The sequence below is a fragment of the Anser anser genome, assembly GCF_964211835.1.
Source record: "Anser anser genome assembly, chromosome: 12".
In the NCBI taxonomy this organism is placed as follows: Eukaryota; Metazoa; Chordata; class Aves; order Anseriformes; family Anatidae; genus Anser; species Anser anser.
The window spans coordinates 11,047,551-11,063,396 of record NC_139733.1 but is presented as its reverse complement, the minus strand read 5'-3'; the positions used below and the strand labels follow the sequence as shown (position 1 = coordinate 11,063,396).

The following is a 15,846-nucleotide window of genomic DNA, read 5'->3' as shown; positions in this document are numbered from 1 at the left end:
GCATTTTGGTATTTTATTATTCCTCCTATAACTAGAGGAAGGCCATTCCCTGTAAGAGTGTACTTGTATGTGATACTCTGTTCTGGTGTTTTCTGAGCTGGTTTGGGGATAGATGCTTCAGAGCTAAAGGGGTGAAAGTTGAGGGGAGGAAAAGTGCCTATAACAGCTCTTGGACAATATAAAGCAGAGGAGCCAGGCTTTTCAGACAGAGAAGAGAAACAAGGTCTTGTAAATAGAGCCTCACTGATCAAGCTAGTCCGGTAGAAACTCAGGAACCTGCCCTTGGAGAACCGTTTTCTTGGGATCTCATCACCACCTGTAACTACTGGCAGACCTGTGGTCTGGAAAGAGCACATGGCAGAAAAGGAGCAGGAAGAACTGTCAGAAGGAAGACAGAGCTAAACGTTTTGTGCCAGCCCAGCTGGGGACAGTATCTAAGCTCAGGCTGAGACAAGGAGAAACCATAAAGATGTTCAGCAACACTATAGCTGGCTATGCCAAATGCCAGCCACTACCACTTTGGATCTGCTGGTGGAAATGGGACATGGTATTGGCACACCCTGCTGCACCCATGGGGAATGAGTTTCTTGGGAACCAGAAGGCCCTTTTGAAGGCAGATCAGGAAATGAAACAACCATTACTCAGGACACTGATGTGGAGCATGATCGATTGCACACCTGTCTAGTTTCTGTTCTGGCTTGGTAGGTTTTTGAAGGCCCAACCAATTGAAACTGTTCAGTTTTCATCTCCTGGCTTGCCGAAGCATTTTGTATCAAACTTTGAAAGCCTGGTCAAAAATGAAGCACAGCTAACCAGAGGGACAGGAAGACCTGCTGTGAATTCAAACCCACTGCAAGAGGCACAAGGCTAGTGTGAAAATACCGGGCATTTTCCCATGCAAAGCGCGATGGAGCTCCATCTTTGTATCCTCTGGGCCAAGAGGCACAATCTGTGATACCACCCCTGGGATCTCCAGGAAGAACCATAATTACGTTAAACTTAATCAAGGCAAGCCAGCATGTGCTCCTTTCTTAAATAAAGCAACGAGGCCATCAGTGTAATCGAGAACCTACTCCTGGGGGTTTCCTAAGCAAATTCGGGGATGACAGAAGTGCTTCCCTCCTAAACTCCAAGACCTGACAGGGTGAGGAGACGGTGCTCATTGCCTGGGCTCTGCTGCCTCCTGGTGGCACAGCCCCTTGCCCCGCTGCCATACAGCCAGGACACGGGCCTGATCCTCTGTCCCCCTGGACAGGACACACAACATCTCCAGGGCTACCCGGGAAGCCCTGATGAACTATCCCCACCTGGCCGTGCTTTTGAGTACATAGCCCCAAAGCAGTTGTCCATCCAAACCTGTTCATCTCCCTGGCGCTGCATGAGGATGCGAGCAGGGTGAGCTCCTTCCTCCTGCAGCCCCTCGTCTTGCTGGGTGTCTGCCCAGCTGGTGGTCATTATGTTCTCCAGGGACACATCCCATAGGGTTATTCAACCGTCCCAGGTGGCATGACCCAGAAGATGTGATGGCTTAGGATGTTCACGGGTACATAAACTCATCTGTAAATAACCCCAGGGGCTGGCAGCCCTGGAAGGCAGAGGCTGGTGATAGCTTGGTGGTGGCGGCCTCTGCTAGTGGTTCTGTGGTGGCTCTGTGGCAACGGTGGCTCTGTCACAGCCCTATGGCAGCTCTGTGGTGACCCCACGGTGGCAGTGGCAGCTCTGTTGTGGCAGTGGTGGCTCTGTGGCTGTGAAGGTGGCCCTGTAATGGTGGTGCCTTTGTGGCAGCTCAGTGATGACAATGGTGGCTCTGAGGTGGCTTGAAGTCAATGATTGCTCCCCTTTGGTGCTAGTGGCACCTCTGTAGTGGCTTTTTGGTGGCAGTGGTTCTTTGGTAGCAGCGGGGACTCAGAGGTGACTCTGTGGTAGCCCTATGGTGGTGGCGGGCACTCTGTGGGGGCAGCTCTGAGGTGACCCTATGGCAGCACCAGTGGCCGTGTGGCACTGGCTGGGGGGGGGGGGGACTCTGCGGTGACTCCGGCGGCAGCGGTGAACCTGTGGCGGCGGCTCTGCGGTGCCAGCTCGAGCGGTGCCCCCGGGGCCCCTGTGGCGGCGGAGGGGGCTCTGTGGCGGCCCTGCGGTGCCGGGGGCAGCCCGGGGAGGGGTGGGGCAGCGCGGCCGTTGGCAGCAACGGCCGCACGGGGCCGCCACACGGACGAGCCCAAGCGCCCGCGGCGGATTCCGCCCCCCGGCAGGGACCGTTGGCGCCCGGCCCCTCCGTTGAGGACGAGACCGGCGGCGGGCGGCCCGGTGCGTACCGGCCGCCGGGCAAGCCCCGAGCCCGGGCTGCGGCCGGGGGAGGCGGGGAAGGAGCGGGTAGGGCAGCGGAGGGCGAGAAAGGGATCGGGACGGTGAGAGCGTCCCCCGGGCGGTTTCCAAGGCGCTGCGGACGCCGCCCGGGTTGGCTTCCTCCGCCAGGCGCTTGGCGTTCCCCCAGCCGCCTGCGCTGGTGCCGAGGCCCGGGGGCTGCCCCCCGCCCGGCTCCGGGGGGCTCGGAGCGAACCGGCCGTTGTGGGGGGCTCGGCTGAGGCCTTGCGGGGTGCCCCGCCGCGCCCAGGGGAACAGGCTGGTGCGAAACTCCGAATTCCTTTCAGCTCCCTTTTTAAAGCAGAAGGAGGGTTGGGGCAAGGGGTGGCGTTGAAAGAGGTTTGTTGAGAGCTCGTCGACTCGCCTGAGCTCAGAGTGTGGGGCTTAAATTAGAGCAAAAAAGAGTTTCTGCACGGCGATGTCTGATGGTGTCGTAGCTGGGGTTCTGGCTAGCAAGAGATAAATAGATTTCAGATTAATGACTGTTAGGTTTCGATCTACAGCTTTGCTTAGGGGGTAGCTTATTTTTAAGTACTCTTCTGTTGCGATTTTTAGGCCGGTTTGAATGTTATTTGAAAGAAAAGAGGCTTTCTTAGAGCATTTTGTTGAAGCTTTGCATCAAAGAATAGAAGTAGAGGCAACAGATCAAAAGTTCTTACCAGACATTGAAAAAGACACATGGGAGTTTTTCTTCTCAGATATGTAAAGCCTGGATTTACTGAGAAATTGTAATTACAGTTTTGCCACGATGACACACAGACGCTGTAGCTAATGTTGTGTCAGCAGTGCCATTAGAATATGCTCTCATTTTGAGTAGCTCAATTTAGCCCAAAACAGCGCACCTGGTATATCTAGGAAACACGCTTTTCAGGTGTGAGAGACCCTGACTGAGCAGCTGGGGAAACGTGCGTTTTGGCAGGAAAAAGGTTTTCAAAGCTTCTTGTGGCTAAAGCTGGGAGGACTTGAGGCCAGGCGGGTGTTTGCCATTGCAGGGAGGTGCTCCTGGATGCCGGGGATGAGGGGGTTTTGGTGTCTGCGGAGGATCTGCTTTCAAGCAGAAACCTTCAAAGCTCTCCACATCTCATCGCTTTGCAGTGAGCTTGCTTGCTCAGCTTTGAACCTCGCCTTGTCAGCGGGCAGCTCTGGCCCTTGTGGGCTGAGGGAAGTGCTCCAAGTGGGAGGGCAGAGAAAGCTGCAGAGGTGGCGGGCGACTGGAGTGTGACACCAACAGGGCTCAAGCCAGGTTTGCTGCTTTTCCAGCATCTCTCCGACAACAAAGAAATCTTCAAGTGCCGGCTGTTTCACACTGTCTGAGGTTGCTGTAGCAGATCTGGCTGAAATCTCAGGCAGCCAACAGACTCGACAATCCACGCCAAGTCCTCCTGCCCATGGATGGGAGCTCGGGGTCACCACAGGATGGAGATTTGGGAGGACATCTCCGGAGCCTGGGTGCTGTTCTTTCTGGGGGAGCTAGAGGCTGGGGAAGAGCACATTGCTCCACAGTAAACCCCTTGGCACAGCATCTAGGTTGAGCGAAAGAGATGGGGTCTCTCTTTTTCTTAAACCAGCGTGGAGCCCGTTCCTGGGAGCTGGGTGGGAGCACCAAGCCACGTGCTGGGAAACCTCCTTGGTGGTGGTGGGCTGGCTGGAGAGCAGCATTCCCTTTGTGTTCAGCAGTTCTCCATCTCTGTCAGCTGTAGCATGCTCAGACAAGCTGTTTCACTCATCTGTCTGACAGTAAAACATTGGAGGCCTGGTTTTGTTCTTTAGTTTGGGTGGTATGTGTCAGTTTTGTGTCAGCAGTTACAAACACCGGGCCCTCTCTCGGTGCATCTGCAAGAGCATGACAGGTGTTTTCAAGCTGGACACCGACTAGGGGTTTGATTAACTGTGAGAAAAGGGCTCAGCAGGGACTGCACAGAGGTGTGAGTGAGTACCTAGGGAGCAAAGCAGTGAAGAGGTAGCCCTGCTGTGGGCAGGCTTAGTGCATGCTTTCTCTGTCTTGGGTGCTTGGCCATAGCTTGCAGCAGCCTGGCTGTGGGTTCTGGGCAGATATTGCCAGACCTGCTAAAAGGAGCATGGGCTAAAGGTTTGGATGAACCTTGCCTCTTGGAGATAGCTTTTTTGAATTGGTTGGGCTATGGATTCTGGTCCTAAAAGGTAAAAGCACAGTGAGTCACACTGCTACCTCCGCCCCTCTCCCAGGAGGGATGCTCAGGTGATGAGGCAGGAGAGCCGCAGCAGGGCTCGTTCCGCATTGCTGCTGTTCTCTGTGCCGGTGCAGCCGGCAAGGAGTCCAGCAGCGATTCATCAGGAATCCTTGGATCTTGGCTGATACCAATCAATCCTGCTGGGCTGCTAAAATAGATGTGGCCAGAGCATAAAATAGCTAATAAAAACAAAATCCTCCATGGAAAATTCATTCTTCAAGGTATGAGGTTCCAGTTGCCATGCCAAAGAGAAGCTGAGAGAAGGATTTGAGATTTTTCTAGCTTGAAGGAGGGGAGAGAGTATTATTGATCTCATCTCCCAAGCCTCTGCAATCTGTTCGTTCACTCCGTGTCACTTAAAGGATTCGCATCATGGTAACCTTGATTTATTATCCGATTTCTTTTTTGATTCAGCCTCTCAAAATTGTGCACTGGCGTGAACCTACAGTAATAAACCCACACAGTCATTCCCTCTTATCTCAGGCGTGCATGTAATGCTTTCTCTGCTATGTGTACCTGATTCATTCTTGCAGACAGACAGCAAGGTGAATTTTAGAAAAAAAATCTGATCCAGAGTGTAGGCTGGGCACAGTTTTCACTCTGTCGAAGAGCAGAGCAGAGGGCATGGCAGGAAGGGGCAGCGTGTCGTCACCTCACAGTCAGAGTGGGACCAGACAGGTACACACCAGCAGTGGCCTACAGGAGCAGGTGAGATCTTTCTAAGGATTAGCTGCAGCGAGCCAAATGACTCCCACTCAGCATCCTGCTGCGGCGGCTTGGCCTCTAGAAGCAAGCGAGGCAGGTGCGTGAGTCTTAGGAAGGGTGCAGGATGCAAATGTACTCACGTAGGGCTAGGTGAGGACTCCGGGTCTAGCCCTGAGCAGGAAGTGATGAATAAGCCATATCATGGTCAGAATAGCATCGAGAGACTCTGCAGAGGGCTTTGACTCATAATTTATAGGAATAAGCTATGCGGCTATGTGTGCATGGTTCTGTCAGCACATGTGTGTACAGGCTGGAGGGGTTTGTGTTACTTTAGCTGTACTAATTAGTGACACCAGTCATCTCTGTGTTTAGGCAAGCCTAAAATCAAGGGTTGCATTATCATCATGCCAAAAGTCCGAGGGCTGCTCTTAATTAGTTTCTCTCAGTGCATGAAGGTTTTTATAAAATACAGCCATGCAGCTGTGATACTTGCCTGGACTTGCAGCTCCTGAAGTGGAAGAATAGGAATTATTTGTGAGCTGAGATCACCAGCAAAATTATCCCCTGCAGGAGGATAGGGAGGGGAGCTTCTGGCTATATTTTAATATTCGTCAGGCAATACTTAAACATCTCTCCTGAATTATTTAAATGAAAGAGTCAGACCTCACATTGGAGTCGCTGTGTTGGTATCTAGGCTGTAGCCTACTCCCACTGGAGTCAAGTGTGACAAGGTTTTTAAGGGGGTTTGGTACAGCAAAAGTAGCACTTCTGTTGTAGTCCCAGTTTACTCAAATCCTCCTGGCAGCCTTCTGCTTGTTGCCACAGATCCGGGAAGCCCCTGCTGCTTCAGGAGAGCAGCTTTTCATGTGCATACTGTTGGCTTTTCCCTCCAGAACCCATGTGGAATAATAGAATGTTCTCTTTCCCCAGGGTTAGTGAGCCAGCCAGCCAGCCATGTGAGACCAATGCCCCCCAGGTCTTGAAGGCAGCACTTGGTACCAAAGCAGGGGGCTGAACCTTCCTTGTTACCCACTCATCTTCTTAGCAAGCCAACGATATCCAGCACAGTGGGGGGGGTGTGGAGGAGTGCCAAGGATGGTGTTTAACAGGCTCGATGTCTTTTTGCAGTAGCAAGCCCAGGGTTGCATCGCAGCATTGTTCTCCTTGGAAGATGGATAAAGCAACAAAGGATTTGATGAAATCTCTGGGTAGTAGACCCAAACTTCCCTGTACCAGTGATGAGGCTTCATGCTTGGACAGCAGCCCAAGAATGAATTTGTTGCTTCCCGATAGCTGCAACAAGAAGGCAAAAAAATACTCAGCCTTTAGACAAAAGACTTACTCTGATGTCATCACTCCAGGAGCCTCCAGCATCTCAGGGGTAAGTGCAAAGAGCAATTCTTTTTCTACCACTGACCTTAAATGGAAAAAAGTGTACCTATGGTGCACCTGGTGTGGAGAAATACAACTTTCATTCCAGGTCCTAGCCCTTCACTTTGTTCAGAGGCTTTTGTGCAGGGCCTTGACCCTTACAAAGTAAAGCCATAAGGCTCTTCCTGATCACAGATGTGCTGCTCTCCTCAGTGGCCGGTGCCATCTCGGTCCTCACGGTGCTGCTGGGTTTAGGATACCAGCGCAGCAGGGCAGACCAGACAGAAGATATCTGGAAGTAAAACCCTGTTGACTGCCTGCCTCATCAGTCCACATTTTAAGTTGACTTCAGGCTGCACTTTGATGACAAATCCCCTGCTTCTCTGTCTGTTGGACTGAGGTTCCCAGGGTCGTGTGCCTCTCTGAGCCTTTTCTGACTTATTAACAGTCTCATTTGTCCCTAAAGCTCTGGTAAAGTGAGTTTTATTGTCTCACCATCTCTTCAGACACCTAAGCCCACCCTCCCACTGTGCTATAACTGTGCTCTGTTATCTCTGACACTTCCGTCACTGTATTTCAGGATGTTTCTGCTGCCCCTCGTATGTACCATGCTTTAGTAAAACAGGCGGACCTCGAACAGCACACCCCTAAAGGTAAATATACTGAGAGGAAAGGTGACGTGGCAAGAAGCAGAGCCATGAGCCTTATGGGTGCTTGTACTGAGTGTGCCAGGAACGAGGCTGATCATTATAGGTTAGTGCACTGCTTTCATTCTCCCCTCTCAGCCAGGAAAGGTGCTGAGCTGCCTGAACGTCCCATAAAAATGAGTTTCATGTAGAGGTAGAGCAATGTTGTCTGTGTGGGTGGTAAAACCATGCTCCCTTTTCTCCTGGATGTAGCTACCCCCAAGGTTCTGGGTGGCGTGCATTGCTGTCCATGGGAGTTTGGTCCCAAAATCCCATGTGGAGTTTGGCATATGGCATTCAGCAGTGCCATATGCCGGGAGAGTGCTGAGTTTACGTGCGTTGTCGTTGGGTGTGGAGCTGGCAGTGCCCCTTCCCTGGTTATGCAGAGCAGTGAAATGGGACCTGCCCTCTAAAACCATATTGGGGATCTGGGTACTGTAGCCAAAATCATCATCCTCTCTCATTTATTCGTTCTGCATCCAAGTGCGCCCCCGAGTGCCTTGTTCTCTCTTTGATGCAAGGGATCATTGTGCATACTGAGCTGCTGGTCCCACCTGCGTACGAGAGCTTCTTGTCTCATGGATGCTCAAATACAGGCACAGAGCATAGCTGAAAAGTCTGCTGGCACTCTCCCTGCCCCTACAGCATTCCTGGGGGTATGGATCATAGGCTGGCAGCGAGTGGGGAGAAAGTGTGCATTAGAGAGGATTTTAGTCTTAGAGAGATGGTAACTATATATACACCACTTTCCTGTGCTTAGAAGTGACATTTATTTTCATGAGTGAGGACAAATGATTGCATCCTCAAGTGAATCTTGACAAGACAGACTCATCCCTAACAAGTGCAGACAGATCTCTATTTATGATCTGCTGCTTCTTCAAGGGGGAAGAAGCTATCAGGCTGGAAATGTAAATGCAAATGAAACACTGAGTATTGACATAAATAGTTGATGGTGCACAAAGTGCCATAATGGATGGTGCGGTGGATTTTGCAACAATGGAGTGACAAAATCGCAACAGCTGTGCTCCCTGACAACAAATACAAATCAGGGCCATTCTGCAAAGACCCCAGGCGAGAGATGTGCATGAGGCTAAAGGAGCAGTAGTAAACCCTCTGCATTTTAGGGATTCCTCAAAATTATCATAAGCTTGTATATTGATATGGACAGTGCAAATGTTTAGGATCCTGTTTATTCCATGTGAGGAGTCCTTCCTAAGAGAGGAGAATAGAGGGAGGAGTCAGCTGTCTTCTTGAGTCCCTAAGCAGGCAGTGTACAGCTACAAGGGTGCTGTCGGGGTCCGCTTAAGAAAGGCAAACAAATGACCTTATTAGAGGACCCTCTCAGGGTCAGGAAATGTCTGTTTTCAGCGCTGTTGGCTGCTCTACGCCATTACCTTGAATTCAAGGGGTCTCAGCCCTGATGCAGACAGAAGCACGTGTTGCAGGGTGAAGGACTGGGACCAAAGCTTGACTTCCACAATACACACTTAAGAACCAGAACCTTAAGTTTCTCCTTGGTCAAGTGTGAAAGTTCATCAGATGAAAAGCTCTCACTCCACCAAAATCTATTTTTTGGCTCAGCGTTCAGCTCTGTCTAGGGAATAGTGCTTTTTAAAGCTTGCATGCAATTACTTAATTTAGGTTAAGCTTCAAATTCCCAGTTTGCTGCTGTTCTATTATTTGCAGCTTGTTTAGCTATACAAACAGTTTGGTTTATTTATGGAGTAAATGACATGGTTTAATTTCAGCCAATTCTTGGAAATGCATGCTTTTTGCTTAGTCCACATTTCCATTGAGAACATTTGGCTGAGTTGTGAGATTGTTAGCTCTTTAACCCATTTTTTTCTCACACCACTGCTGATGTGAGTAGGAGGTTTGCTTGAGCAAGCTACAACTGAACCTTGCTCTCAGAGCAACCTGGCAAAACAGGGGAATCCCACCCTTTTCTGAGACTGAGGGAAGCCATGCACTAGAGACAGAACCTTGCCCACAGTCACGTAGAAAGTCTGTAGCAAAGCTGGGAACGGAACTCCTCCAAGCCAGGTCAGTGCCCTGCATGCTAATAAGGCTCATTAGAGTCAGTCTCAGGCTTCTTCTGTGCCATCATTTTAATAGTGAAAAAACGTAATGACATCTTGCATTGGGCAAAAAGATCTTCCATCTCCGAGGCATTAAAGTTTGTTTCCCCTTTGCCTGTTTGATTTCTCTCTCACGAATCTAGTGAAGCAACTTCTGCAGATAACCCGGTAGATAGCACAGTGCTCCTGTGTGTGTGGATATAAAGTGGAGTGATGTCTGGTGATTTCAGATATTTACTTCTCTTTGTCTCTTAGTCACAACCTTCAAGATGCCTGAGGACTTTGAAAGTGTCCTGGATGCGCAAGTGACTGGACCAACCACTAAGAACCTCATCAAGTCAGATTTCCCAGTAGAGTCATTTAAGCCCAAAGTGCAGATTGCCTTCCAAAGGCTTCCAGGGCAGTGCCCTCAGAGGATTGAAGCAGAGAGGTATGTAAGCAGATAGTGGCTAAAGACTTCATCATGGAATGGGCTCAGCAGGTTAAGGTGTTGATTCCTGCTTTTATGAGCTGGCATATAAAAAATCCCTAGGAAAATACTGTCTTGTAAGGCAGTGGTGTCCAAAAGGCAGTGTGTGGACCCCAGAGGGTGTACAAGACAATCCACTGAGGAGCAGTAAGAGAATATTTTTGTACCATTAATAAATAAAATTAAAAAATTAAAATGGTGTTTATTTAATCTTTCTCATCCCTTTTTAATTTATATTTTTGTTTGTTTTGTAATGTATGTAATAGTACATGTATATAATTTGTAAATAAATAGACATGTATGGGCTAGTGTTAAAAACTTTTTACTGATAGAGGTGCATGATCAGAAAGTTTGGAGACTACTGCTGTATGGGTTTTGTATCACTTCTGAGTGCTCAGACTGCACTGGTAACTTAGAATTAGACTTAAATAATCATCTTTGCGATAAAAAAGCTTCTCAGTTCCTGGTTCTTCCTGGCCCCAGTGCTCCTTGCAGTTCTCCTGCTGCTTGTCCCTGTCCTGCCAGTTGAGCCAATTGAATTGTGGGTGTGGGAGTTCTTGACATCAATGAGGCAATCCACATTTAAGGGAAAAAAAAAAAAAAACCACCCACCAACTAGTAAGTCATCTTGAAGAAGAAAGCAAGCCTTGCTGCTGGAAAAATTATGTAGAACAACCCTGGTAGGATCCACAAAGAGTGGAACACGTGTGCACTAGGTCCCTGAGAGTGCTCTGTGATCCAGCAGTTCTCTGCCATTGTGAGGCTGATCCCCACAGCAGTTGCTTTGGACTGAAACCAGATGCTTTTCCGCATTGGCTCAGCTTGGTGTACACAGCTAACTGTGGCAGTTATTGTTGGCAACGGCAGTAGGCTGGCAATGGAGCCTCCTGCAACCCTGCTCTCAGTGTGTCAGCTTGTCAGATTTTAAAGCTCTGATGACCTCTTATGCCTTCTGGTAAGCCCGCAACATCCCGGTGCAAGGATGTGCAGAGTTATAGGTATGGGAGCCCTTCTAGGTGCTTTAAATGGTTATTTCTCCTATCCAATTCAAAACAGGAGAAGACGACTATATCTCAGCTTCGATATTGCTCAGCTCTTGGCCAGTGAGGGGATAGACTCCAATCAGCTGATGCCAAGGCACCATGATTCTGAAAATATGCCAACTATTGAGGAGAAAAAAGATCCTGTCTTTCCTACCTACCTCCCGCTAAAGGTAAGAAAACACATTTAGCACTTGTGGTCTCATTGCTTATACCACAGGATGTTTCTGAGAATCACAGGACGCTTAGCTGTCACTGATATGACAAGGAATAAAGCAATGCTTTGGAGCACCGGGCCCTGACGGATATCTACATGATGGTGAGCATCTTCCACAGGGCATCCTTAACTTCCATTAGATCCTCATTGAGGATGTTCCACATTGTCATGTGTGTGTTCAAATAAAAGGTATTGTTTCATGTTTCCTTCTGGATGCAATAGTCAACAGTATTTTTGTATGGAACCTCTCCAGGTGGTGGCCTCTCCCTTGGAGAGGACTAGAGGTGCAGATATTGCTCTTTGGGAGAAGACTGTTGATCAAAGATCAGCACAGCTTTTGTGCCTTAACTGTTTTTACTTTTTGTAGCCTGATTAGGAACTGCAAACTTCTACAATTTCCTCACGAGGGGGAACAGAGGGGCAGGCACTGATCTATTCTCTGGTGACAGTGATACGACCCGAGGGAATGACATGAAACTGCATCAGGGCAAGTTCAGCTTGGATATTAGGAAAGGGTTCTTCACTGAGAAAGTGGTGGGACCCTAGAACAGGCTCCCCAAGGTAGTAGTCATGACAGCAAGCCTGTTGGTGTTCAAGAAGTGTTTGGACAACACTCCGACATATGGTTTGATTTTTGGGTGGTCTTGTGTGGAGCCAGGAGTTGGACTCAGTGATCCTTGTGGGTCCCTTCCAACTCAAGATGTTCTGTGTTTTACTTCTTCTTTCATTAAATTTTGTACCAGGTATTTTCTTCTTTCTGAAACAAGACTTAATTTCACTCATGCCCTGGCTTTTTAGATATTTGACAATGAAGAGTATGACTGTCGAACACCAGAAGAGTGGATCTCACTAGGACTGGAGCCAGGATGTCATGATAGAAAGCCAGTGCCTGGAAAAGCGCTTTTACCTACAGATGACATGCTGGGACATGGTAAAGCTTGAATGAGTTACTGTTCAAGTGAGGCAGTGCTAACAATTATGGGCCCATTTCACAGAAGGGAACGTAGATTCTGATGAATGCAGCTCTGAACAGCAGAAAAGCAGTAGCTCATTCTGACTAGGTTAAAGCAGAGCAAGAGACCAAGGATCTCGATGACTGTCAGTCCTGCCCTAGACTGACTGTTTGCACATTTTATAAATAGGATTTTTAACTTTCTACCTCTGATTTTTACCTTCCTGTTTCTGTGCCTGGAATTCAGTACAGTCAAAATTTTGCTTTATTGATAGGTAGGCTGAAGTTAGCTTGAACATATTATGTTCTGCCTGGATTTCAGGAAAGATCAGAAGTCAAGTGTAGTTTGCAGTGAAAATCCAAGGGGTAAATCTGGGGTATATTAAATGACGTGAATGTATGTTGTTTTCTTGTCACCCAGAGCCTTCCCAATGAGAAGACATTACTAGGTACACCTATAGTGGAGTCCAGTTGTGACTGCAGCTCCTATCAACACATATGCACTAGCTTTAGAAGCATAGGAGCTGGCACGAGTACTGACTGCAGCTCTGGAGTAACCTCCGGAAGCTTGGCTGGCTGCAAAACCAAAATGTCTAAAAGCTAAGCTGTGTAAATTCTTGGGCAGCCAGCATGTGATGACTGATTTCTGCTTGCTGTTTGTGTGCAGCTGCCCTGGGGAATACTACACCTGATCACAACCCAGAGGAGGGAAATGGAGGGCTCTGGTGTTGCAAACAATTGGCAATGCTGAACAGTGAGACCTGAGTTTGTTATTTAGCTGATCACAGCAGAAATGAGATTGACAGACTGAAGCTAGTAAATGGATTTGACTGTAGCCGTACCACTCTTATCAGAAAAGTGCTTGCTATAGCCCTCTGGAAAAGGGCTAAAAATCCCCTAACCCGTTAGTTAGAAAAACTAACCATGTTTTAATCCTTGATTCTTCTCTCAGAGGACCCCAAAAGCCAGAAGTTAATTTACAAGTGGATTGATGTCGGTGTTCTGGATTATGACAAGGAGACAAAGCTTTACTTGGTCCATAAGACAGATGAAAATGGGATGGTGCGTGATGAAGAAGGGAGACCCATCCTCAATGGAGGAAAAACTCCAGAAGGTGTGTTTCAAGTAAGGCTTTTGGGGATCTGGCATATATTCAGAAAGCCAGTCCACTACCCACACTAGTCCTAAGCAAAGATGGGAGGGATGTTAAGAAGTCATTTAATCCTCTCCCTGATACCACTTTTGACATGTCTGTTTAACCTGTCCTGAAAAACTTCCAGATGAGAGAAGTCCATGCCTCATTTTGACAACCTATTTGAGGGCTTCCCTGCGGAGATGCCTTTGCTTTTTCTGTCTCTTATCTTTCCTGCCTTTGTGACAACTTAAATATCGGTCTTTCTGGACCAATGTCATTTTGAAGGGGTTGTGGACAGATTAAAATGAACTTGCACCTTTTGAAAGGCTTGGAGATACTGCTAATTCCGTGCTCCTTGCTTCTTTCTTTCCTCAGAATTGGTCCCTCATTTTGATCTCCATTAAGCCAATGCAGTTACATTGTCCATCAAATGTTGTCAGCACCACAAGCCATTCTGAGTTTTGTGTTCCCTGTAGACTTTTGTAAACTTCACTTTCATTTCCCAGGAAGAGCCCCACTGCTGTCGTGTCAGTACTGGGTGCCACGAGTTTGCTTGCTATTTCTGGCTGAAGATCCTCGAGTGTTTGCACAGCGGGTAGTTTCTGCCAACAACTTGCGTAAAAAGACACAGGCACTGATGCTCTATCACCTGTATGTGGACTGCATGCCCACAGACGGGCTAAATAGCATCAGCGAGAAGAGCCTGGGGAAAATGAAGCTGTGGGCTCTGCATACTCCCAAACTGAAGAAGGAGAAGAGGTAAAATATCGAGTACATGTCCTGTGTCTCAGCCTTCAGCCCATTACTGTTGTAAGGCTTCACAGGGATACAAAGTGGGTGGCAGTTGAGGCAGATCCTGAACAGCCAACTCATAGCCTCATTTGGTTTCCAGCATGTGCACATCTCTTGCCCAGAATGTCATCAGAAGTAGGTAGGATGGGAGGCCCAGTGACTGTGCAGGATGGAGTAATCTGGGTGAAGGAGATAGACTTCACGTGCAGATCCACTGAGCCGTGCTTACACATGCAGTTAAGTGGCCTTCAACAGCAGAAAGTTGGACAGAAATGGCCTGGTTGACCTTGCTGTCTCCCTGTGCTTCCAGTGCACAGATCAGTCATTTTTGAATTATTTGCAGACCAACTGCCTCCAGAGAGTTGGCTGTTTTTTTCTGGTGACAATTCTACTTGTTAACAGCTCCAAAAAGCAAATCAAAAGATCTGCACAGGGTGAAGCAAACAGAACGTGAGATCTCCACCTGGATATAGTCGAGTGTCTCTCTGAGATGCAGTTCATGTCAGGAAGGCGTTTTAAGAGTTCCTGGGTTGATGAATCATGAGCCATTAGTGGTTTTGCTGAGAATCAGCCATGACTGATTGCCCTGCTCAGGAAGGTGTTAGGGTCCATACAGTCCGCAAGCCTAAACAGAAGTGTAGGAGAGTAATTGGTCTCTGTGAACAGAAATATAGGCACAAAGAAAAGTACTATGTGTGCCTGAAGTGAAAGATGATGATGATTTCCTAGGGTAAGCAGAGCAGGTGTTCAGCACTTATACACATGTTCTGGCTAAGGAAGCTAACATCAAGAGGTGTTCAGCAGGAGGCAGTTGGGAAGATGCTCCAGATAGCCCTGCTTCTCCGGAATTGCCAGCTGGCTTCCTCAGCTCTTTGTTATTAACCCTCCCCTCTGTAATGCTTCTCTGTTTGCATGCCCCCAGTAGAGATTTTGCTTGGATATGAAAAGACATTTGAGAAGACTGCAGTCCTACTTCTAGGTTCCCATTTACCTCCATCATTAAATGTCGAGTTGATAGCTTTGATGGCTGTTCTGTTTTCTGCACAGCTGTGCTAATACATTTAGCAGTAAGTGAGCTTCTGGGTTAGCAGATCCAGGAGTGAGTGAAGGATACATCTTTCATTAAAGCTACAGACACACTTCTGCTTAGACATAGTGGGTTATCATTGTTCCCGTGTCTTGTAACAGAGTGTTAGACTGTATGGGCTGTCTGGAGAAAGAAGTGAGATTAGACTATGAGCGCACCATGAACAGGATCATCTTTGACAAAGTCGTCACTTCCGAACCTCAGACGTTTTCTTACGTCACCCTGCCAGACAAAGAGGAGAATAAAGTACCAGAGAAAGGTATGGGATGCAGCGGAATAGTTTGAAATTGGTGTGCTTATAGGACGTCTGTCTATGATAGGTTTTATACTTTATTACAGAAACTCTCAGGTTCACAATGATGATTAGGGCTCATAAGAGACAGCAGGAAGAGATGATATGAGACTTTTGAGTATGCTTGCTCTTTTTTAGAGTGTATTTGCATGTTCATGTTATCTCAGTATAACACATTACCATCCGTCAGCTAAGCTGCAGTAAGTCTGCACCTTTAATGGCACCAAATGCATGGCAGTATAATTAACTGTCTTTCACTCTGCACTATGCTAGGGCTGGCTGCCTTCTATTTGCTGTGCTCAGCTGTGGCATACTTCAGGTGTGAAAGAAGTCAGGCTCTTTTATGCCCTCACACTGGAGGGAAATGATCACAGTAAAAGGGATGAGGGGAGGGGTACTTTGTGCACTAAAATCTTCCAAAAATTGGAACACCTTGAGGTGGTTCAGA

General features: G+C 48.1%; 1 protein-coding gene across 12 annotated transcripts in view; it reads left to right on the top strand.

Moving 5' to 3' along the window:
• The first annotated feature begins 1,580 nt into the window (after positions 1–1,580).
• DNAH1 (dynein axonemal heavy chain 1) overlaps positions 1,581–15,846 on the top strand; it is a 78,265-nt gene continuing 63,999 nt past the window's right edge. For 6 of the 12 annotated variants that reach the window (XM_083795806.1, XM_083795815.1, XM_083795807.1 and 3 more), the window contains exons 1-9: positions 1,581–2,307; positions 6,408–6,660; positions 7,231–7,303; positions 9,670–9,844; positions 10,940–11,096; positions 11,939–12,071; positions 13,045–13,206; positions 13,734–13,986; positions 15,208–15,365. In XM_083795806.1, the coding sequence (XP_083651932.1) occupies positions 6,451–6,660; positions 7,231–7,303; positions 9,670–9,844; positions 10,940–11,096; positions 11,939–12,071; positions 13,045–13,206; positions 13,734–13,986; positions 15,208–15,365 (1,321 nt within the window). In that variant the 5' untranslated portion in view covers positions 1,581–2,307; positions 6,408–6,450. The other 6 variants (XM_083795811.1, XM_083795810.1, XM_083795814.1 and 3 more) reach the window with 6 other exon arrangements.